Below are 21,329 nucleotides of genomic sequence, written 5' to 3'. Positions count from 1 at the left end.
CCCGCCTCTCTCATTCCAAATGCTACAGCCATCTTTACTGAGGGCAGATACACTTCCGGGGCATTTTTGGAAGAGGTGAGGAGCTTTCCTGGCGGCGGAACCCTAGCTGTCTGCTTCTCGCGGGTACTTCCACGTAACCTCTCCGGTCAAGTCCCAGGCTGCGTCCACACGCATAGGCATAAGCGCGCATACGGCCTGGGCCCGATGATCTCATTCGTGCGCCAGTGCACGCGGCGAACGTTCGCCTGGCGGGTCTTCCGCTGCCCGATGAGCTCATAGTTGTGCGGTAGTGTCAGCGGGTCCGCTGGCGTCCTTGCGCCTCCCCTGGACCCACGCACAGAAACACGTACCCACTCGCGAACCGAGACGCCAGTTTACACTCGCCACCTCTCGGCGGTCGACGCTGCCCTGGCCCACCCCTTTCCGCCCTCGAGACCGGCCCCTGTCCCCTGTGCGGCGCCAGTTGGCCCTGCCGTCTTCGGCTCAGAGAGGCTGGGGCTTGTAGGCGCAGCAGCTCCGAAGATCGCCCTGGGCTGAGAGTGCGGGCCGGCAGAGGCCGGCAGGACGCAGCTGGGGCTATGCTGGGAAAGGATTACATGCTGGCCATCATTCTGGTCAACTGCGATGGTGTGCACGAAGGGGCCTGGTGGGAGGACCAGCAGCTGAGGGGGGACGAGGGAGCCCGTAAGGCTACCACGAGGCTCAAAGACAGGGTGGGGGGTACGTCTCGTTGCGAAGACCAGGGGACAAACGAACCCTGAACTTTACATGCGATGTCTTCAAGATTGGGAGTCTGGACCTCCAGCCTAAGGGCTGTCTGTCCGCTTTGGGATCGAATAATATGCTCCCCTTTCCAATCCGTGTTCCTGTAGATGACTTGTGGGGGGACCAGAGTCTGGAGGGGGAGCCAGGCTTGCCGCCTGGCTGGAGGAAGATTCGCGATGCTGCAGGTACTTACTATTGGCACGTACCCAGCGGTAGCACCCAGTGGCAGCGCCCAACCTGGGAGCTAGGAGATGCAGAAGATCCAGGCACGGTACGTGGAGTGTGAGGAGGGGGCCTGAGCCCGTGTGTGGACCTAGGCCTGCTGCTACACTGACTAACCCCTACTCTACAGGGGACCGAGGGGATCTGGGGACTGCGGCCTCCCAAGGGGAGATCCTTCTCCAGCCTGGAGAGCTCACTGGATCGGAGGTAACAGTGATGGTCCAGGCAAAATGAGGTTCCATGCCACTCAAAAATGCAGCTGGACCAGGGTCTCCTTTTCAGCCCAGGTTCTGAACCCTGTCCCATGTTTTGGGCTCTATTCTGTGTTCTTGGCTCTGTCCTGTGTTCTTGACTCTCAGTATTTTGGCTTTTATCCCTTGTTCTAAGCTCTTGTCTTTAGATAAGTGTTCTTTTCTGTATCTGGGTCTTGAGCTTTCATGTTCTAGTTCTTGGTCATTGTCTTAGGCTCTGTCTTTGGGGGTTCCTATCCTGTGTTCTAGGGTCTCTTGTCTCAGTTTGGGGCTCTGATCCACATATTGGACTCTGCTTCATGATTATGACTTTTATTCTGTATCCTGTGTCTGAGTCCTATGTCTTGAATTTTCCCTCAAATTCTATGCCACACTTTATGTTAAGTTCACTTAATATGTCCTGGGCCCTACCTGGCTCTGGTTTTATATTCGTGGTGCCATATTCTTGTCTCACATCCTGTGTTCATCAAGTAGTCTGGGCCTGACCAGTGTCCCTACTGTAGGAAACATGGTCCTGTTAACAGCTGTGCTCTGTTCCAGTAACTCCCTGTCCTGGTATGGTGAGGAATCCTACATCCAGAGCATGGACCCAGGGGCTAAGGTAGTAACTTGAGTCTGAGGGCCAGCCCAGGGCATTGGGAAGTCCCAGGGGAAAGATCAGGGTGGGATTGGACTGAGCAAAGGTGATCAAGAGTGAAGGGGGGGGTACTAGAGAGTTTGTATGTGTGTAGACTGTGGCACCTGCCACCCTACTTCACCCCTACTTACTCCTCTCCCTTCCCCCAACCCGTCAGTGCTTTGCAGTCCACTCTCTGGGCTGGGTAGAGGTACCCGAAGAGGACCTGGCTCCCGGGAAGAGCAGTATCGCAGTCAATAACTGCATCCAGCAGCTGGCCCAGACCCACAGTGGAAGCCAGCCCCCAGATGGTGCCTGGGGCGAGGTGAGCTGGCTGGCTCCCCCAAGAGGTGCAGCCCAGTGCCCAGCAGAGTTAGTTGTACCTGAATTGCCTGTTCCCCATGGCAGCCACCTTTATCTGAGCTCTGGACTGATCTTTGTCCTTGGCAGGGCCAAAACATGCTGATGATCTTGAAGAAGGATGCCATGAGCCTGGTGAATCCCTTGGACCACAGTCTGATCCACTGCCAGCCTCTGGTGCACATCCGTGTATGGGGTGTGGGGAGCTCCAAAGGCCGGTGAGGACTCCTACATTCCCCCAAGAGAGAGCTGCTTCTCCCTCCCCGCTGCGGGCTGTGATCCCTACTGATGCTGATCCTTAGTACTTGATCCCCAGGACACAGATCCTCTGACATGGACCCAGCTCTGCCTCCCCTACCTGTTCCAACCCTGGTTGGGGAGGGTGGGCCAGGGACAAATGGTGGAAAGCCTGAGAGGCTGGGCTGATTTTCTCCTGTGCTCCCACATGCTTCTGGAACAGTGACAGGTGAGTGACAACAAGGTTCTCTGAGCCTTAGCGTTGACCTCCTTACTCCATCCCTGCCACACCCCTAGCCTGACTTTCCAGCCTCCTGAAGGCACTACGGGCCCCTGCCCCTTACTAGCCTCTACCCTAGCCTCATCTCTGCTCCTACCAGGGACTTCGCTTTTGTGGCGGGTGACAAAGACAGCTGTATGCTCAAGTGCCATGTGTTTCGCTGTGACGTCCCTGCCAAGGCCATTGCCAGTGCCCTACATGGGCTCTGTGCCCAGGTAAGGGCCAGGGGTGGAGCAGGGAATGTGGGTATGGAGCTGTGTCTGAAGCTTCCAAGGTAGTTGGGGCAGGTGGTATTGGCCCTCTTACCCCTAATTCCTCTCTCTCCCTGTGTCTTATGCTGGTTGCATTATGTTTTAGATCTTGTCAGAGCGAGGAGGAGTTAGTGGTGATGCCCCTTGCTGCTCCCTAGACCCTATCTCCCCTGAAGACCTGCCACGGCAAGGTATGGGAAGGGGTGCTACATTACAGTGTCAAGTTGCTTTGGTGAAAGACAGGGCAGAGCTCCTGGTTATTTAGTACGTCTCTGGAGATTTGGGATTTTGGAGATGTCTGGTCCCAGGGATCCCAATCTCTGAATTGGAGGAGCGTCCATGGGCGTTTCTTCTATAGCAGCAACTCTGGCCTGCGTCCTGGCCCACTCAGAAGGGTGGGGAAAGAGGTGATTGAGAGAGCTCCCTGGTCAACTCAGTCTGTGTATTTCAGTGGAGCTGCTGGATGCAGTGAGCCAGTCTGCTCAGAAGTATGAGGCACTGTACATGGGGACCCTGCCAGTCACCAAAGCTATGGGTGAGAACTGAGAGGGCTGGACGGGGTGGACTGCATAGGCAAGGGGAAGGTGGGTGAGGCAGGGTCTACCACAATTTTTCAGAGTCCTCCCATGGCCTCATATGGCCTGGGATGTACTAGCCTTCCCAACTCAGAATTCTAAGCCCAGCCCCAGCTATTCTATTCCCATCTTTCTGAATCCCAAGTCAGTGAGAGGGGCCTAGACACTTCCCACAGACCCTTTTACAACTGGGAGACACCACGTGGGCATGTCCCCCCAGGCATGGACGTGCTGAATGAGGCCATTGGTACCCTTACCGCCCGGGGGGACCGGAATGCCTGGGTCCCCATCATGCTCAGTGTGTCTGACTCTCTCATGACTGCAAATCCCATTCAGGTACCAGAAGAGGGTGAAGTTGGGGGCTGTGGAGGGGTGAGCAGGGATGCTGAGGGGTCATTGCTTGCTGTTGGAATTGCTCAGTGGGTTTTGATGGCCAGTGCTTGGTCCTCTAGTGACTAGGCCTGGTATGGCAGGCAGATGCTGGTGCAGAGGAGGAGCCACTGTGGCAGTGCCCTGTGCGTCTTGTGACCTTTATTGGTGTTGGTCGTGACCCACACACCTTTGGCCTCATCGCTGACCTGGGCCATCAGAGCTTCCAGTGTGCAGCTTTCTGGTGCCAGCCCCATGCAGGGGGACTCTCTGAAGCTGTGCAGGCTGCCTGTATGGTGAGTTAGGGGTGGAAATGGGTGGGTGGGATTGTGGGATTGCCCTGCATTTGCTCTGTACTGTTAACTGGGGCTCAGGATCGGCAGCCTCCCCAGAGATCATAAACCAGTAATCCCAGGGCTGACTTGGTTCACTCGTGATTTGGCCTTCTTGCTGTTTTTTGTAAGTTTTAGTTAGTTGCCAGTATTTAAAGGCCAGGACATTTCACATAATAATTGCTATTTCTGTTTTTTTTTTTAATATCAGGAGCTCTGGCACTGGGTTCACATTTATAAATTTCAACCTGCAGCCGGAGTTGTGTAGTGACTATATTCTATAGGGTGGGCATCATCTTTCCTATTTGGCTTATTTAGGTTATTTCTTGGCATCTGTGGGCATTTGAATGTGGGATACTTACACTCCATTAGTTCACGCATTCATTCAATAAATGTGACTGCCTACAGGGTATTAGACACAATCCTTGACACTAGGAATTCAGTGGTATAGAGGGCACAGCCCTTGTCTTCATAGTACACTTAGGATAGAGCAGAGACAGACCAGAAAGAAGTTATACACCACGGGATCATTGAGGACATGGCTCCTTCAGGGGTCAGGAAGGATACTTGTAAGAGGCGATAGAAAACTGAGTTAAAGGTCCAAGGAGGAAGTTAACCATGTAAAGAGGAGTGGGGCAGGTGTGCCAACCACAGGTAACCTTAGCTATGAAGGTGAGAGAGACATTAGTGGGTTAGAGAAACTGAAAGAATCTGTATCTGGTGTGCAAGAGATGAAGGCAAAAAGAATGGCAGAAACCAGGGCATGGAGGACCTTATAGGTTAGGGTGAAGAGTGAATTTTGTCCCGAGGCACTAGGAACCATTGAAGGGTTTTGAGCAGGACAGTGAAGTCAGGTTTGTGAATTAGGATGACCACTTAAGCTACAGTATGGGTAAAATATTTATAGGACAAGAGAGGAGGTAGGAAGGCCAATTAGGACCTCTCTAAGTAGTTCAAATGAGAGATGATTGGGGCAGTTGCACTGGGAATAGAGTTTGGGTTGTAGACCCTCCCCTTGACTAGGGAATCCACTTTGTAGGGAACAGTCTGCACCAGTGAAAGATGGAGGAGAGGCAGGATAGTGGTAGGTGTGGTTGAGTACAGGCTCTGCAGTTGGACAGAAGTAGGTTTGAATGCTAATCGTTCCATTATCTGGCTACGTGGCCTTGAGCAAGTCATTTTCTTTCTCTGATTCTCAATTTCCTCATTTGCAAAATGGGGATAACAACACCTCAAATAACTGGATTAAGTTGGATTATACAAGGCACTTAGCACTGTGTCCAGCCCTCCTTAAGTACTTGGTAAATGTCAAGTTTTGTTTTTGTTATTGAACTACCTGGGAATGCTGTTGAGACTCCAAATGTGGCCTACCAGCCTCATATCAGATAGAAGCCATGGCCAGTTCACTGTCCTGCAGAATCTTTTAGGGAGTCCAGGGGCAGAAAATAGCTGGATCCTCACCTACCCCTTCTCCCTAGGTTCAGTACCAGAAATGTCTTGTGGCCTCTGCAGCTCGAGGCAAGGCCTGGGGTGCTCAGGCCCGTGCCCGCCTGCGGCTCAAGCGGACCAGCTCCATGGATTCCCCAGGAGGTCCCCTGCCCATCCCCCTGCTCAAAGGAGGGGTTGGGGGTCCAGGGGCAACCCCTCGAAAGCGGAGTGTCTTCTCTTTTCTTGATGCCTTCCGGCTGAAACCCTCTCTGCTCCATATGCCCTAAGTTGATCTGGGAGGGCTAGGGAAGGAGGCTCTGGGTCCATGCCCAACTCTGTACCCTTCATTCCTCAGGGGCCTATACCTATAGCCTCTCACCTCTTGAAGCCTTCTCTGCCTGTCCCTCCAATCCTTGCCCATCCTCTATTGCCCAATTTATTGTTTCTATGGATAGGACAGAGAGGCCCTGTGTAACAACATAGGCCCCTGATTCCCCTTTCCTTGGGTCCTTGTGTTTCTTGCCCCTGTCTAACATTTGGCTCTACCTCAGCTACACTTTATAGCAAAATCAGTGCAAATAAAAATCCCTCAGTGACCTCACTGGATGTGAGTATACTGGGCCTGGGACAGGGTTGGGGGCCAACAACCTGTGTGAGGTGAGTGTCTTTGTGTCTGAGCTTGGTTTTAGTGGCTGACTGTAGTCACATGAGGGAATTGGTTTGATGGAAATTTGACTTCATTCATTCAACAAACATTTTCTAAGGTCTTCTCTGTGCCATACACTAAGCTAGGCACTGGCGATGTAATAAAATAGGGTCCCATCTTCTGAGACTGTCATACAAACAGATGAACAAGAATCAAAGACAGAAGATAGGATGTACAATTCGGAAATCTCAGAGGGTTGTGGGAACTCAGGCAAAACACTTAACCTGGCCTGTGGCATTTCAGAAGGCTTCCTAAAGAGGTGACATCTGGGGCTTGCCAGTTAGCTCAGTTGGTTAGTGTGGTGCTGATAACACCAAGATCCAGGGTTCAATACCTGTACTGGCCAGCCGCAAAAAAAAAAAAAAAGAAAAAGAAAAGTGACATCTGAGTACTGAAAGATGATTACTAGTTAGCAAGGCTAAAGAATGTGCATGTGGAGATTCTACAGGGCAGTGGACAGAGGTGATGCTCTAAAAGTCTGGCCGATCACAGAGGGTCATTTGTGGGGCAAGAGCTTCTGGTTGGTTCGACCTTGCTCCTGAGAGCAACTGGGAGACTGGAGAGATTGGACCAGAGAAGATGAGGGCTCGTAGGGTGACGGCTCCTAGAAAATAGCCCAGTTTGGTGCCTTGTGACCACGGCCCCTGTGGATCATTAGCTGAAGATTTCGAGTCCCATAGGTAGTTGGCGCAGGGTCTCACAGCGGCTCCTGGCGGTTGTGAACAACTTTCCAACTTCAAGGCCTCCAAGGGAAGCTGCCTGGCCCGGGACGCACCCCAACCGGCTCGAGTGAGCTGCTGCCCCGGAAATGACGCGCTGCCACGCTGGCCGTGCGGAAGTGGAGATGGCGGAGCTGTATGTGAAGCCGGGTGAGCACTGCCGGCGGGCCCCAGCGCTGGGTCCTCGCCCTGGCGTAAGCTGGGGGCAGTTACGGCGCGGGGTGCGGACCCTCTCTCTCCTCAGCCTCAATGCAATCCTCTGGGGGCAGTCCTGTTCTCGCTTCATACGTCCCCTCGCCTTCGCAGGCAACAAGGAGCGCGGGTGGAACGACCCGCCGCAGTTCTCATACGGGCTGCAGATCCAGGCTGGCGGACCCAAGCGCACGCCCCTCACCAAGAGAGTCGCCGCCCCCCAAGATGGATCCCCCAGAGGTGCGTGGGGGACCCAGTGCGCGGAGACGGGTGGAAAATGGGCGGTGTTTCTAATGGTAAATGTTTAAGATGATGGATATGCCAGTTAACATTTTATCATTTCACAATGTGCATGTACATGTATCGAAATACCATGTTGTACCCCATAAATGTGTACAATTAAAATTTGTTTTAAAGAAAATGGGCGGTGCCAGGATAAGCCTGTCGAGAGCCTTTTACTCTCCTTGGAGGACTCCCTGAGGAGTGTGGTTGGACCCCCAGTAAGGGTCTCAGGGCAGGAGTCACTTTTCCGAGCCCCCTTTCTGCTGCTCTGGTCAATAAATGGTACATTGATTTAAGACAACTCTCTCTATGCTTTCATTCTAGGTGATCCTTTCCAGATCTGTGGCTTTTAATACAGTTTTTATTCTCAAATTATTTTCACATTTTATTTCCAACCTGGACCTCTTCCCAGAAACCCACAGTGGTATATCCATTTGACTATTCTACTTCTTCACTTGCGTATATAATAAGCATTTAACATGCTATTCATTCAGTCAGTCACTGTTATATATTGAGCACCTACTATGAGCTAGACACTGTCTGAAGGTGAACTAGACAGCAGTGAACAGACAGAAGGTCGCTGGAGTCCACATTCTAGCATTGGAGATGACAGACTGACAGATGAAATAGTGGTAAGGGTCCTGCAGAGAAATAAAATAGGGTGATGTGATAGGCTGGGTAACTAAGGTGTCTGAGGGGCTGACGTTTAAGTTGAAATCTGAATCATTAAACGTCAGCCACGCAGTGATCAGGCAAGAGAGCATTACAGCTAGTGCTTAGGTCCTGAGATGAGAACAAATTCTGCCAATTCAGAGACTGAAAGAGTACACAGTGACTAGAGCATAGTGGGTTTTGTAAACTAGAAATAGATAAGGAGTTTATATTCGGGTTTTTTTTTTTTTTTTTGGCAGCTGGCCAGTACAGGGATCAAACCTTCGACCTTGTTATCAGAATATACTTGTATTTTAATCTATGTAAAGTCAGAAGCCATTGAAAAGTTTAAGTAGAGGAGGGTGGTCTTTCTCCCTTAGAACTTCCTAGGCCAGTAAGTTGGCTGTGGCCCTAGAAAGGGGCTTAGGTTTGGTTCTTTCTGCATCCCTCCATTCTCCACACACTTTGCACTGTAGAGGAATGATAAAAGGCAAGGTTTCTTAACCTCAGCACTATCGATATGTGGGGCCACATCACTCTTTGTTGTGGGAGTCTGTCCTGTGCATTGTAGGATGTTTAGCAACATCCCTGAAATCTACCCAATAGATGCCAGTAGCACCCACCCAGTTGTAATTGCCAAAAGTGTCTCCAGACATTTGCCCTATGGGCACAATCTCCCCAGCTTGAGAACCACCAACTGATTTACATCTTAAAAAGATCACTGTGTCTGCTGTGTGGAGCACAAGGTTTTAGAGAAGACATGGAAAGACAAATTAAGAGAATATTATGGTAATACAGGCACAATTTAATGATTTGGACAAGGGTGGGAGTAGTGAGGGCAGTAGGAATTGGATGTATTTGGGATATGTTATGGAGAAAGTAGGAATGCGTAGATGTAGGAGGAATCAATATAACCAAAATTTTTTGCATGATACTGGAAGACTGCAGGATAAAGATTTTGGGGGGAGGGGAAAACCAAGCTTTCTGTTTTGGCCATGTTAAGTTTGGGCTGCTCTTTTGGGGAGAGGTCTAGACCAGAATTATAGAAATGAGTCACCGTAATCTGGATGGTATTAGATGTCATGGGCTTGAATAAAATTATCTAAGGAGAGGATGTGGATAGAGGCCTAAAGAGGCTTAAGACAGAGCCCTAAGACCCTCTAGTATTTCAAAGTTGAGGTGAGAAGGAATCAGCAAAGGAAACTGAGAAATGACCAAAGAACAACACAGGAGAGAGTAAAATCATGAATAAACAGTGATGAATGTTGCTGAGAGGTCAAGTAAGGTAGACAAGGGACCACTATATTTGACAAATAGCAATTACTGGCAACCTTAACAAGAGCAGTCTCTGGGGAATGGTGAGAACAGAAACTCAGATGGAATGGGCTGAGGAGAGAATGTGAAAAGTGGAGGGAGTGACTATAGACAGCTCATTCAAGAAATTCTGCTGTGAAGGTGCAATGAGAAATTGGGCAGTATCTGAAGATGGAATGTGAAGTAAAGGAGGGTTGTTTTTCACAGTATATACTACAACCTGTTTGCATGCTGATGGGATGGTTCAGTAGAGAGGGAGAACTGATGATGCAGGAGAGAAGGGATAATTGCAGGAGGGAAGCTTAGAGACACTGGGATGCAGAGTACAGCTGGAGAGATGGTTTTTGATAGAAGCAGGAACCTTTCATCTATTACTGGAGGAAAAGTGGCAACAGATGCAGATGGGTTAGAACTAGTGATAGGAAGACTAGAGAGTTCCTGTTTTCTCATATGAGGCAGAGTCAGAAGTAGACAGCAGGAAAAGGAAGGGGGAGAAGGTGGAAAAGTTTAGAGGAGATGTGAAAATAGTTGTTCTGAAGAATGGAAAAAATAAGGCATAGTGTCCAGGCAATGCAACTTTTAAATACAAATTTAAAGTGTAAAACCATCAATATGGTTCTGTTTTTTCTCCCAAGTGCAGATAAGTTGGGTTTAACCAGGAAAGTGAGACAGTGGGAAGAGATAAAGGATTTAAGAGTGTTTATAATAAAGAATTGATTTTAGTGCACCACAAAATTTGAGTAACTGAGCTGGAAGGGTAGAAGGGGTAGGTGACCAGATTTTGGATAGTGTTGTTGTGAATGAGGCAGAGGGGAAGGAGAGGCTGAGGTAGACTGGGTAAAACTGATCATCGGAGATGAGGTCAAGTAACTGTGAGGCCAAATTATTAAATGAATTAATAATCCTTGTGGACATTGATGCCTAAAAGTAAATTCTTGACTTTTCTCCTCTGGTTTTCTTTCTCAGTTAGTGGTTCCCCTTACTAAAGTCAGAAACCAAGAGTCATCTTGACTTCTCTGTCATCCCCAGTCCACCAAGTCGTGTTGCTACCTCCTAAATAATTCACAGACCACTTCATTTCTCATCTACTCTTTACCCTAGTCTATGTCAGCATTCTCTCTTTCCTGGACTACTCAGCCTCCCAGCTGGTGTCCCTACCTCCATTCTTGACTTGTTCTCATCAGTTTTTCAGAGAGCATACATCTTAAAAAAATAAGTTTGGTCACCCCTGCTTTTATAAACCTCCAGTGGTTTCCCAGTAGCATCAGGCTCAAGACCAAACTCCTCCAAGGCCAGGGTTGGGACCTCTGCCTACCTAGTAAAAGCTCATACTACTTTTTTCAGTGTCAATAATTTCCAGCCACATAGGCTTCGTTTCTCTCACTTGAACAAATTAAGACATTTCCTGACTCTTGGGCATTGCCCTTACCTCTGGCTATTACGTGTCCCTTCAGTTCTTCATAGCTGCACCTGTCTCATCCACTAATTCTCAACTGAATAATAAAAACAGCTTTGTGAGTACTCTTTGCTACACAGTAATCTAGCAACCGTACTTATAGTCTTAATTCTTATTGTAATTCTGTGAAATAAGTGCCATTACTATAATATTCCCATTTTACAGAAGAGGAAACCAAGCTCAGAGGTTAAAAGTAATTTGCTAGGGCCAGCCCGTGGCTCACTCGGGAGAGTGCGGTGCTGATAACACCAAGGCCACGGGTTTGAATCCCTATGTAGGGATGGTCGGTTAGCTCTCATGGGAGAGTGTGGTGCTGACAACACCAAGTCAAGGGTTAAGATCCCCTTACTGGTTTTTTTTTTTTTTTTCTGACCGGTAAGGGGATTGCAACCCTCGGTATGGTGTAGTCCGCACCACGCTCAGCCAGTGAGCGCACCGGCCATCCCTATATAGGATCCGAACCCGCGGCCTCAGTGCTCCCAGTGCCGCACTCTCCCGAGTGAGCCACGGGGTCGGCCCTACCGGTCATTTTTAATAAATAAATAAATAAAATTAAATTTAAAAAGTAATTTGCTGAAGGCCACATAGTGGGTGAGCTGGGATAAACTTAGATGTCACCTCAGGAGGCCTTTCCTAGAACACTTAGTCTCAGTAGGTCCCCCATCACATAATTCTCTTTATCACATAATACATTTTCTTTGTAGTATGTAACATAATTTGGTAATTTTCTTGTTTTCTTTCCCCCCTCCCTCTAGAATTTAAGCTCTCTGAGGTCAGGAACCTAACTTGTCTGGTTTACTTTTCTATCTTTAGTGCCTAGCACTTGTCAGGCACATAGTAGGGACTTCATAAATATAGTTTTGAATGAATGAGTTGTCCCAGAGAGCAGGCCTCCTGAGAAGGGGTGAATTTAGAATTGAGCTTATCTGTTTATGCCATGCTGCTTGATCCTACTTTACCTTTCCAGTCCCCACTTCAGAGACTTCTCCTAGGCACCCACCTCCTTTGAGTAAGGCTCCCAGGCCCCCAACTGTGGGGAGTTGTCCTGTTTCCAGTGTGGAACTCACAACTTTCCCAGTCATCGAGTCTGAGGCTCTAATGGAGGATGTGCTGAGACCTTTGGAACAAGCACTGGAGGAATGCCGTGGCCACACGATAGTAAGCCCTGGCACGCCAGGGGGTGAGGGTGGGAATGGGGTGGAGAGGGCTCCCGTCCACAGCCAGATGTGGGTATGGCTCCCAAAGGTAGACCCTTTGACCTTCTGGGCAATGGCTCTTAATCCTTTTAGAGGTATGGACCCCTTCAGAATCTGCTGAGGCCTTCCCAGAAAAATGAACAGAAGATTATTTCAGGAGGGTACACAGGACTTCTGAAGGCCAGTCGTAGAAGAGGCTTGTGGGAAAAAGAGTTGAATTCAGTTTCCATCAGTGAACTGATAACAGGGAATTTTATATTGTGCTCAGTCAGAGAGAGAAACCCCCTTCTATCTCTAGTGTTTTCTAAGTTCTCTGAAGCCAAGCAATCTCAGGAATGTCTTAAAAGAAAGGGGAAGCAGCATGGTAATTTCACTTGAGTCTTAATTTCCTTATTTGTAAAGTAACACTATAGGATAAGCTTTGAGAGTCTGAGAAGCCCCTGAAATTTTAATATTCTAGCCATACATGCATTTTTCTTGGGAGGAGATCCGTAGGTTTCATCAGGTTCTCAGTGGGGCTTCTGACCTTTGCGTAAAAAAACAGAACTCCTAAAGATTAAGTATAAAGTTTCTGGGCCAGAAAAAGGAGATGCTTCCTATGTGGTGCTGCCTTCCCCCTCCCTCACATTGGGCTGGCAGCACTTATTTGGAGGGGGCTTCTGTCTCTTAGAAACAGGTATGTGATGACATCAGCCGACGCCTGGCACTGCTGCAGGAACAGTGGGGTGGAGGGAAGTTGTCAATGCCTGTAAAGAAGAGGATGGTTCTGCTGGTGCAAGGTATGGGTGGGTTCCTTGGTACAGCCTAAGTCCCTCATCTTGCCATGATTGGCTGAGCTGCAGTAGGTGCCGAGATTTTGATTGATTGGGAGGGGAGGCATGGAAGCTGTCTCTTACACAAGGCTGCTTGCTCAACCCTGTCTCTCCTCAGAGCTCTCAAGCCACCAGTGGGATGCAGCAGATGACATCCACCGCTCACTCATGGTTGACCACGTGACTGAAGTCAGTCAGTGGATGGTGGGAGTTAAAAGATTAATTGCGGAAAAGAAGAGTCTGTCTTCAGAGACAGAGGCCAGTGAAGAGAAATCTGCAGCCACAGCTGAGGAGAACCAGACCATACCAGGCTTCCCACAGACTCCATAATCCTGTGGGTTCCCAAGACTCATCTCACATCATCTCCTATGCATTGGAATGGAGGTCTTCTCTCACTCAGTTCCCTCTTACCACCAGGAAGAGTGTCTGTCCTATTGGGCCTGACCCATCTCTCTGGGAAGAGGTCCCACCTGGGCCACAGGAGGATACCTGTTACCCATAACATATGCATTTCAATAAAAACATCTCAGTGGTAGGCCCTGGGTAGGAGATGAGCCCTTCCTCTGCCAAACTAGTCCCCTCTGGTGTCAACTGTCCTGCTCCCTGCAAACCTCTGCTCTCCTTTCTCCACTCATCATGAAGGGCTTTGCTGGGCATGACCGAATTGCTGCCTGCCACCTTCCCCAAAATTACCAAAAAGCTCATCTCTTGCCGGGTGGAGCAGTCCTTCTCTGGATGGTTTTGTTTCAGCATGAGAACAGACTCAAATGGCAAGGGGAGATTTTTCCCTCAAAAGGAAAGACTCTTCTGTTTGCACTGTATCACCCTTGACGTATATAGGTGCTATAGAGATTAAAACCACAGTGAGTGGGCTTTCTGCTGTATAAATTGAAGGAGAAAAAGACCAAATTACTGAAATTTGGGGACATGTCTCAATCTGACTCACTAAATAAGCTGCTGCCTCAGTTTTGGGCTTCCCTAAGACCCCTTTTAACCCTTTGAGAACAACAGAGGTGGGTGGAGCAGGCAGATACCATGCTGTGAGAAGGGAGGGTACAAGGTTTTTAATGTTGGAAACGGGTATTGGTACTTACAAAGTGGGAGGCAGAAAAGGCATGGGGTGAGACTGGTGATGGCTGTAGGCTGGGACAGCACCTCTTTTCCAAGAGCCCTGCTTTAGAATGGATTGGGGAGGCCCAGTTCCAGGAAGGCTGCTTCCTGGAAAGACAGGAACAGCCCTAGGCAAGGACCAGGCTATTGCTGTTTATGGTTTGGCAGCTACTGGACCCTGCCCCCATATCCTGCCTCAGGCTCTAATTGCTGCTGGAGGTGGGCCGGGTGGAAGCTGGAAAAGGACCTGGGCCCTCAGACCTTACTTAATTAGGCCTGCAAGGCTCTCAGCTGTGTGGCTGAGATGGAAGATCAGCATTGAGGAGAACACTGGAGCCAAGGCATTTCTTTAAATGTTTACTAAGCAGCCAGAAGGTGACATACTCCATCCCCCAGTCCCAGCCCCTGAGCATAGAGGGCTGTGGGTTGGGAGGAGTGCCTACAGACCAAAGAGAAAATAGAGCTAAGGGCCTGGCAAGTTGCCCACTCCTGTCCCTGGTAATTTAGCTGCCTCAGAACTAAAGGAGGCCCAGAACCAGCAAGTCACTCCCTTCCAGATTAGATGAGGTCAAGCTGGCCTTTGGATACCCCAGGAAGAGGTGGTGGCAGCAGCAGCATGAGGGATCGCTCTATACTTGTAACTCCACACATGGAGGTCATCTGCACTGGATTAGATGTCCATTTCAAATTGTGCGTCATCTGGAGAGAGAAAAGGCAGGAGGACTGGTTGCTGGTCTGAGAGTATGCAGGCTCAGTGTGAGTGCAGAAACCCCTCTTGGAATTGAACCCCCACTACTTTACAGTGGCATTTGAACTCAAGGGATTGGGCATTTCTTAATTTTAGGTCCTGCTTTCCTTACCGGGTATCTCTTCCACTGTCTCCTTCTGCTCCTTCAGCTCCTCCAGCTTGGAGGGTGGGGCTGTTGGATGAGTTGTGACTCCGGGAATCTGAGGAAGGCAGCAGGGGGGTGTCCGGGCAATGGGTGAGTTTTTGCACTCCAGCAGGAACTTTCGGTCGTAGATGATCCTGGTGCCTGTCAAGGGTTAGGGGCTGAGGTAAGAGGGGCTTGGGTACAGAGGTGACTGGAGCCCCAGACACTGGGTTTTTGGAGACAGGTGCATCACATTTCCCTGTGTATCAAAGAGCATCTGCTCTGCAGCCCAGCTAGAATCTCAGCTGACAAGCCTTCATATCACTTAAAAGACTTCCATGCCTACCCCAAGATGTGGCTAAGCCCCTAAAGCAAGTGGAGCATCCCAGCTGGTCCAGGCAGGGGCTTTAGGTCTAGGGGAGCTTCAGGTCTTGGCTCTAAGAGGAGCACCAAACTTGGAGCTCAGGTACTTCAGGATGCCCCTCTACTGCTCTAGAACTTCCTTGGTTCACAAAGCGGGGATGGGAGCGAAGCCCTCCAGCCTCAACTGGATCAAGAAGCAAAATAGCAGTTGTTGTGAAGGGTTTCACCTAGTGCTACCACTGAGGCTCTCCTCTCCTACAGGTTCTCCCAACACCATGAAACACAGGGACGTACTGTTCTTAATAACCCCTCCCAACTACGCAGCACAGCCTAGCCAAGAAGAACTTGGTCGCATAGCGTCCTTAAAGGGCCCCGCCTTATTCTTGACCTTCCCCTCCGCCTCCAGGTGGCAGGAACCCCAGGGTCGGTAGTCCAGCAGCTCGTGATCCCAGGCTGCTCACCCAAACAGCCGCCAGACAGCTGCACGTTACCCAAAGCCCCTGCCTACAACTGCTGTAGCCGCTCCGCAAGATCTGATGCTTCTTGTTGAGGCCACGGCTCCTACTCCCAGGAGGTAAAATCGCGAGGGGCGGGAGCGTGAGAAGGGTCCCAGAACCCAGACCACAGAGAGGAATTTCAATCCAGAACCACCCGGAAGCTAGGATCAAGGCCTTGTTGCATCACTTCGAGGTTGTTGGGTACTGAGCCTCAACTCCAAACATCCTCCCAAGATACATCCTGCAAAGGGGCCTGCGGACGAGTCCAAGGCCCACACCTCCCCACCCCGACCCAGCGACAGCACGCACGCGCTGGTTTGCTCCCGGCTTGCGGACCCCTGGCCCGGCCCGCTGACCTCCCGGGGTAGTGGCATATAGCGTGCCCCCCGGCGTGGTGCTGTAGTAGTCGGGTAGCCGGTCCCAGCCCCCGGGGATCCGGAAGCTCGTGGACGTGTACATAGCGACCGGGAGAAGCAGGAAGGCGATTGACTGGTGCTGAGGACGCGCAGCGTAGCACAGAGTCTAAAGCGTACTCAGCCGACCACGTGCGGTGGCTGGCAACACCACTAGGGCAACGTCACGCCCGGGGCGGGCCACCCGCCATCGCTCAACCTGATAGTCCCGCCCTACTCCCTTGGGAGCAAGCCCCAGGATTGGCGAAAGCTGGAAAGGGGTTCCGAGTCCCCACCCCCCGCACCCGCCTCCAGTTCCCCGAGTTCCCCCTGGCCCAGTATTGGCCAACCTGCCTCTGAATGTGGCTGCCCCTCAGCTATTTACTGTTTACAGATGTGCGTTGGGGGCAGGTGGGATACTGCACGCCTTGCTGCCCTGTATTAATACACTCATTTCTCTCAACAGTTTTGGACAGTAAAGCACTACTATTAGCCACATTTTACGAACAGGAAAATAAGCAGGGAGGTAAGTCACTGGCTCAAAGTCACACATCTTGTACGAGGGGAAGCTGGGATTCAGACCTGAGTGTATCTGATTCTAGGGCCGGGGCCCTTCAGCACATCTGCGTACTAACGCCCATAAACAATCAGTACAGGATGAAAAGTGCCTTGAAGACCCGGAGTACAGCAGGAAGCGGAAGGCCAGGGAGGACACAAGGTGGGTTTTTTTTTTTTTTTTTTTTTTTGTCTTTTTCGTGACCGGCACTCAACCAGTGAGTGCACTGGCCATTCCTATATAGGATCCGCACCCGCAGCGGGAGCGTCGCCACGCTCCCAGCGCAGCACTCTCCCGAGTGCACCACGGGCTCAGCCCCAAGGTGGGCTTTTTGAAGAAGCGATAACTGGACTAATTAAAGGATGAGTAAAAGTTGGGAAGTAGGGGAGATTACAGCCAAGACATCATCAGTGAGGAGCCCTGCCCTTTGATCTCTCTGCCACAGCTAACTAAGAAAGGGCAGGGAGGCTGGTGAGGAGGGCTTGGTCTTTAGCTCTCTGCAAAAGAAGATCAGAAAGAGTCTAGCCTTGGAGATAAGATTTTTTGATGTAGTCCCAGTGATGATAGCCCTGAGAGAGTGCTGGGAGAGTTCAGTACTAAAACTAGTACCTATAAAGACTAAAAATCTCGATATTGTCTAAGTTGTCCTCTTGTTTGGCTTCCTCAAAATCAGTACTGCACCCTCTCCCTCCAAAATTATAGACCATCTGACTGCATGCATTTATCAATATTACTTCACCTCTGGCTTCATCAGAATTTCCCTTAGCTCTAATTTCTTCACTCAATTAAAAAAATTTTTTTGTATTTTATAAATCAGTGCTTTTCAAACTCTGTGCATATTAATCACCTGGAGATTTTGTTAAAATGAGAATTCTCACATAGTAGGTCTGAGGTGAGAATGTGGATTTTTAATACAATTCCAGGTAACGCACATGCTGCAGGTCCTCAGAATCATACTTCAGGGAACAAGGGTATGTGTATTTTATTGTTCCAGAAAAGGTTTTTGAGCCTTCTACAAAGTGTGCATGCTTAAATGAAGTGTCTTAGCAGTGCTGGAGGGTAAGGCTTGGGAGCAGATTGTGGAGAGCCATCTATGACAACTCAGCTTTTAAGCAAGCTGAGGAAAGAGTCTGATAGGAGGCGGGAGGATGGGGTAGAGGACAGTGAGACTGAAGGTGGGGAGTCCAGCCTAGTGAAACCAGGTGGACAAAAGGGCAGTGGCTGTGGGGATGAAGAGTAGTGGATGAGATTCAGATACACAGAGGAAGGATAAAGTGATTGATTAAGGGTGGGGTGAGGGAAAGTGAGATAAACTAGGATAATTTCCAATTTTCTGGCTTGAGAGTTTGTAGTTACTAGTACCAACTAATATAATAGGGAAAACAAGAAGGGGGCATACCTTATATTAGGAAATGAATAATGTGTGTGGAAGGCCCAGATGGAGCTCAGTAAAGAGCTAGATATGTTGGTCTGAAGTTCAGGAGGAGAACTCTGGGATAGTGATTCAGATTTGGGTGGAGTGAAATCCAAGAGTGTGATATAGGATCACCAAGGGACAAGATACAATGTAAGAGGAGGCCTGGGCACAACAATATTTATTTACTGGGTAGTGAAGGAAAGGGATTCAACAAAAGAGACCAAGAAAGACCAGCAGGAAATAGAACTAGGAGAGAAGTGTCAAAGGTTTTCAAGAAGCATCAGTATGAAGTGAGGTCTTCCTTCTACTAATCTCTACTACAAAACAAAAGCAGCAGATACTACTAATATAATGACTACTGCTTGCAGCTAACTTTTCTGGAAATATTGTGTGTTATAAGGTCTGGGGAACAGGAGAATAGGTTGCTGGTGTTAAGAGAGAAAGCCAGATTCATTATGTATGCAACCTTGAAGAAGGAACAAGAATTTAAATCAGAGGGTCAATACTAATTACTCAGAATATGGAAGCTTTAAAAAAATACCTAGGCCCAGGCCCCACCCCCAGAGATCTGATTAAACCTATAAGGAAATGCCAGGTCTCTGCTACCAGGCAAATTGCTTTGGGCTCACACTAATGCCATCACAATAAAACAGGAAGTGAAAAGTAATTGCAAAATAGGTTTGCAATCAGATTATTTGATTTGGGATTTTCTATTCCAAATTAGGTCTTGAAGGCCAGACTCATGCTCTTTATTGGAGGTAATCATATCATACAAGTTTTTGATACTTAAAACCACCTTTCTCTCACCCATTTCCTACAGGAAGAGAGTAAAGGTTGAAGGAACCTGCCTGTTGGCAAAGGACAAATCATTGAGGATAAATAGAAAAGGCAGCATTATCAGAGCCCCTCACCCCAGGACAGGGTCCACTGGGAAGACGTCACAACCACCCACACTTGGTTTCTACTCAGGGAACAAGATGTGCAGAAGCTGTTTTCCTACAGGCTTGTTTGCCTCTTCCTGGGTTTACAATGTGGTCCAAAGGTCTTAAACAGTGAGAGAGAACCACATTTAAGTACTTCTCTCTGTTTGGCTTGAAATTATAGTACAACCAGCCTTTCCTCCTCTTTTTTTTTTTTTTTTTAAAAGATGACACGTAAGGGGATCTTAACCCGTGACCTTGGTGTTATCAGCACCACACTCTCCCAAGTGAGCCACGGGCTGGCCCTCAGCCTTTCCTCTTCTAAAAGCTAACCCAGACTAAAGCTGGTCCCCTCATATACCAATTTTGAGGTTGGGAGGAAGATTTGGCCAGAATCTACACAAACAGATGGAACCCATGGTTCCAAGTCCTGAGATTTCTTACCTCTGGTTAGGAGAGACCACCATTGGCTGTCCAACTCTCTTCTTCGGTCTGGTTAGCTGAGGTGATGGGATTTCCCCTTTGAGAGCACAGACTGAAGGAAGCAGACTGGCCTATAAAAGGGCAAGTCAGCACACTGTAGCCACAATAAGATTAAAGGGTCTTAAAACATCAGTAATTTTATTGGTGGTGGAATTTTATTACATTGAACAATACTTGAAATAGATGGGTCCAGAAACCTTGATGATATAGTTTTATTCCTTGAAAGAGCAATTACTCTTATGGGATTTGGTCTGTGCCTTAGCAGGATGTTTCTTAATGACTTGAGGGCTCACTATGGATGTGCAAGGCTTTCTTTTGCCGCCATTAGAATCTCAAAATCAATACAGGCCCCCACAACAGAAGGCTTTTGATTCCATGAGAACTAATGCTAGGCGCTCTCAAACTTCAGCACTGTAAACATTCTAATGGCTTCTAGTTTTCCATACCTTATATTTCTCATTCATAAGAAAAAGAAAATCTGTGTTAGAACTAGATGGATTTTTTGAGTTCATTTAACTCCAATTTCATCTTCAGAAGAGGAAAGTGAAGCCCAGAAAGGTGAAATGACTTGCCTAAGATCATATAGCTTTAAGTGGCAGAAATGAAAATAGAATTTAGGCTTCTCTTGTTCTACTGTACCCATGCTGCCTCTCCCCGTATCCCTTACATATTTTGAAAGTAATTAAGTTCTTACCTGAGCTAGGTTTTATCCAATGTTCAGGTAGGTAAAATAGCAGTAAAGTAATGCCAGAAAGAGGAAGGCAGAAGAAGAGATTATAGCAGTTGAAACTGGGTTGGGAGTAGGCTACCAGGATCCAAATAGAAAGAAAGGCAGTGCTGGTAAAGAGGGAAGGGAGGAGGGTATCCTAAAGAACTACTCCCAACTGCAGAACTTCTGTTTCTTGCTAATTTTCCTAGGGATTTCTCATAATTGACTCCTTTCTCTTCTTGGGTTCTTCTAGATCCTGACCTGAGATAAAATTTCTCATTCCACTATCTTCAAGGTGCAGAATTTAAGGGCTCCTCCAGACAATTAAAATGTATTGTAGATAGTTAAAACAGAACAAAACTCACCTTTTTGTCCCACTGAATAACTTACTTAACATTATATCTCACTAGTGTATATTTTATCAAGAATAGTTTCATTGATTTCACTGATTTTAGGTGATTTTGTTTTTTGTTAGTGGTAAGTGGAAACAAGATATGTAGGTGATCCAAGGGGTCTTTTGCCCCCAACAAGGTCAGGGGGGTCTCTTGAAAATACGTGATGTTGTTTTCTACCACTACAAAGGCAGCAGCTTCAACACTAAGTGATACTTTCCAAATCCATTCAAGATAGAAAATAAGAAATGAACTGAAAGAAGCTTTTTGTATGTAAGATAATATGGAAGACAAAAGAATCAGGTTATGTCTAACATAAAACAAACATGGTGTGTCTGATCTGGTGCTTCAGGACCTGAGCAGAGAAAATTAAGAATTCCTGTTGGTATGAGAGTAGAAAAGTGCTGCTTGTATGGTTCGGCCTGTAGTTACTACTCTTTTTCTGTGCATCCTCGTTTGCCTTGATATGAGTTTTGGCTTCTCTATCAGCCCCAAACATTTTCTTGTTTTCTTTTTTATACTGTATATACAGAAGACCAGGAAATTCAACTATATTAAAACATGAACAAGTTGATGACTGTACACTTCAGTGGGATAATTTTTC

The 21,329-nt window shown here is 48.3% G+C and overlaps 3 protein-coding genes across 4 annotated transcripts; 2 read left to right on the top strand and 1 right to left on the bottom strand.

Moving 5' to 3' along the window:
* Window positions 1-232: 232 nt before the first annotated feature.
* On the top strand, window positions 233-6,276 carry APBB3 (amyloid beta precursor protein binding family B member 3). 2 transcript variants are annotated; one of them, XM_063086510.1, is made up of 12 exons: window positions 233-627; window positions 873-1,036; window positions 1,118-1,194; window positions 1,779-1,839; window positions 2,033-2,179; window positions 2,305-2,432; window positions 2,832-2,946; window positions 3,089-3,173; window positions 3,434-3,517; window positions 3,778-3,893; window positions 4,031-4,222; window positions 5,737-6,276. In XM_063086510.1, the coding sequence occupies exons 1-12, from the start codon at window positions 579-581 to the stop codon at window positions 5,971-5,973; spliced, it is 1,455 nt and encodes a 484-aa protein (XP_062942580.1). In that variant the 5' UTR covers window positions 233-578; the 3' UTR covers window positions 5,974-6,276. The 2 variants fall into 2 exon arrangements, with proteins under 2 accessions (XP_062942580.1, XP_062942581.1); XM_063086511.1 differs by lacking the exon at window positions 3,778-3,893 and having other exon boundaries at window positions 4,035-4,222.
* Window positions 6,277-7,200: 924 nt separating this feature from the next.
* Window positions 7,201-13,902, top strand: SRA1 (steroid receptor RNA activator 1). Its single transcript, XM_063087301.1, has 5 exons — window positions 7,201-7,261; window positions 7,418-7,543; window positions 11,974-12,164; window positions 12,873-12,981; window positions 13,133-13,902. The coding sequence occupies exons 1-5, from the start codon at window positions 7,201-7,203 to the stop codon at window positions 13,342-13,344; spliced, it is 699 nt and encodes a 232-aa protein (XP_062943371.1). The 3' UTR covers window positions 13,345-13,902.
* A 566-nt stretch (window positions 13,903-14,468) lies between these two features.
* Window positions 14,469-16,398, bottom strand: EIF4EBP3 (eukaryotic translation initiation factor 4E binding protein 3). Its single transcript, XM_063088179.1, has 3 exons — window positions 16,213-16,398; window positions 14,985-15,158; window positions 14,469-14,823 (listed from the first exon to the last, which is right to left on the bottom strand). Exons 1-3 carry the CDS (start codon window positions 16,313-16,315, stop codon window positions 14,795-14,797), a joined length of 306 nt encoding a protein of 101 aa, XP_062944249.1. The 5' UTR covers window positions 16,316-16,398; the 3' UTR covers window positions 14,469-14,794.
* Window positions 16,399-21,329: the final 4,931 nt, after the last annotated feature.

The sequence above is a fragment of the Cynocephalus volans genome, chromosome 2 (assembly GCF_027409185.1).
Source record: "Cynocephalus volans isolate mCynVol1 chromosome 2, mCynVol1.pri, whole genome shotgun sequence".
NCBI lineage: Eukaryota > Metazoa > Chordata > Mammalia > Dermoptera > Cynocephalidae > Cynocephalus > Cynocephalus volans.
Note: the sequence above shows the minus strand (reverse complement) of the source record. Positions and strands in the feature narration are given on the sequence as shown.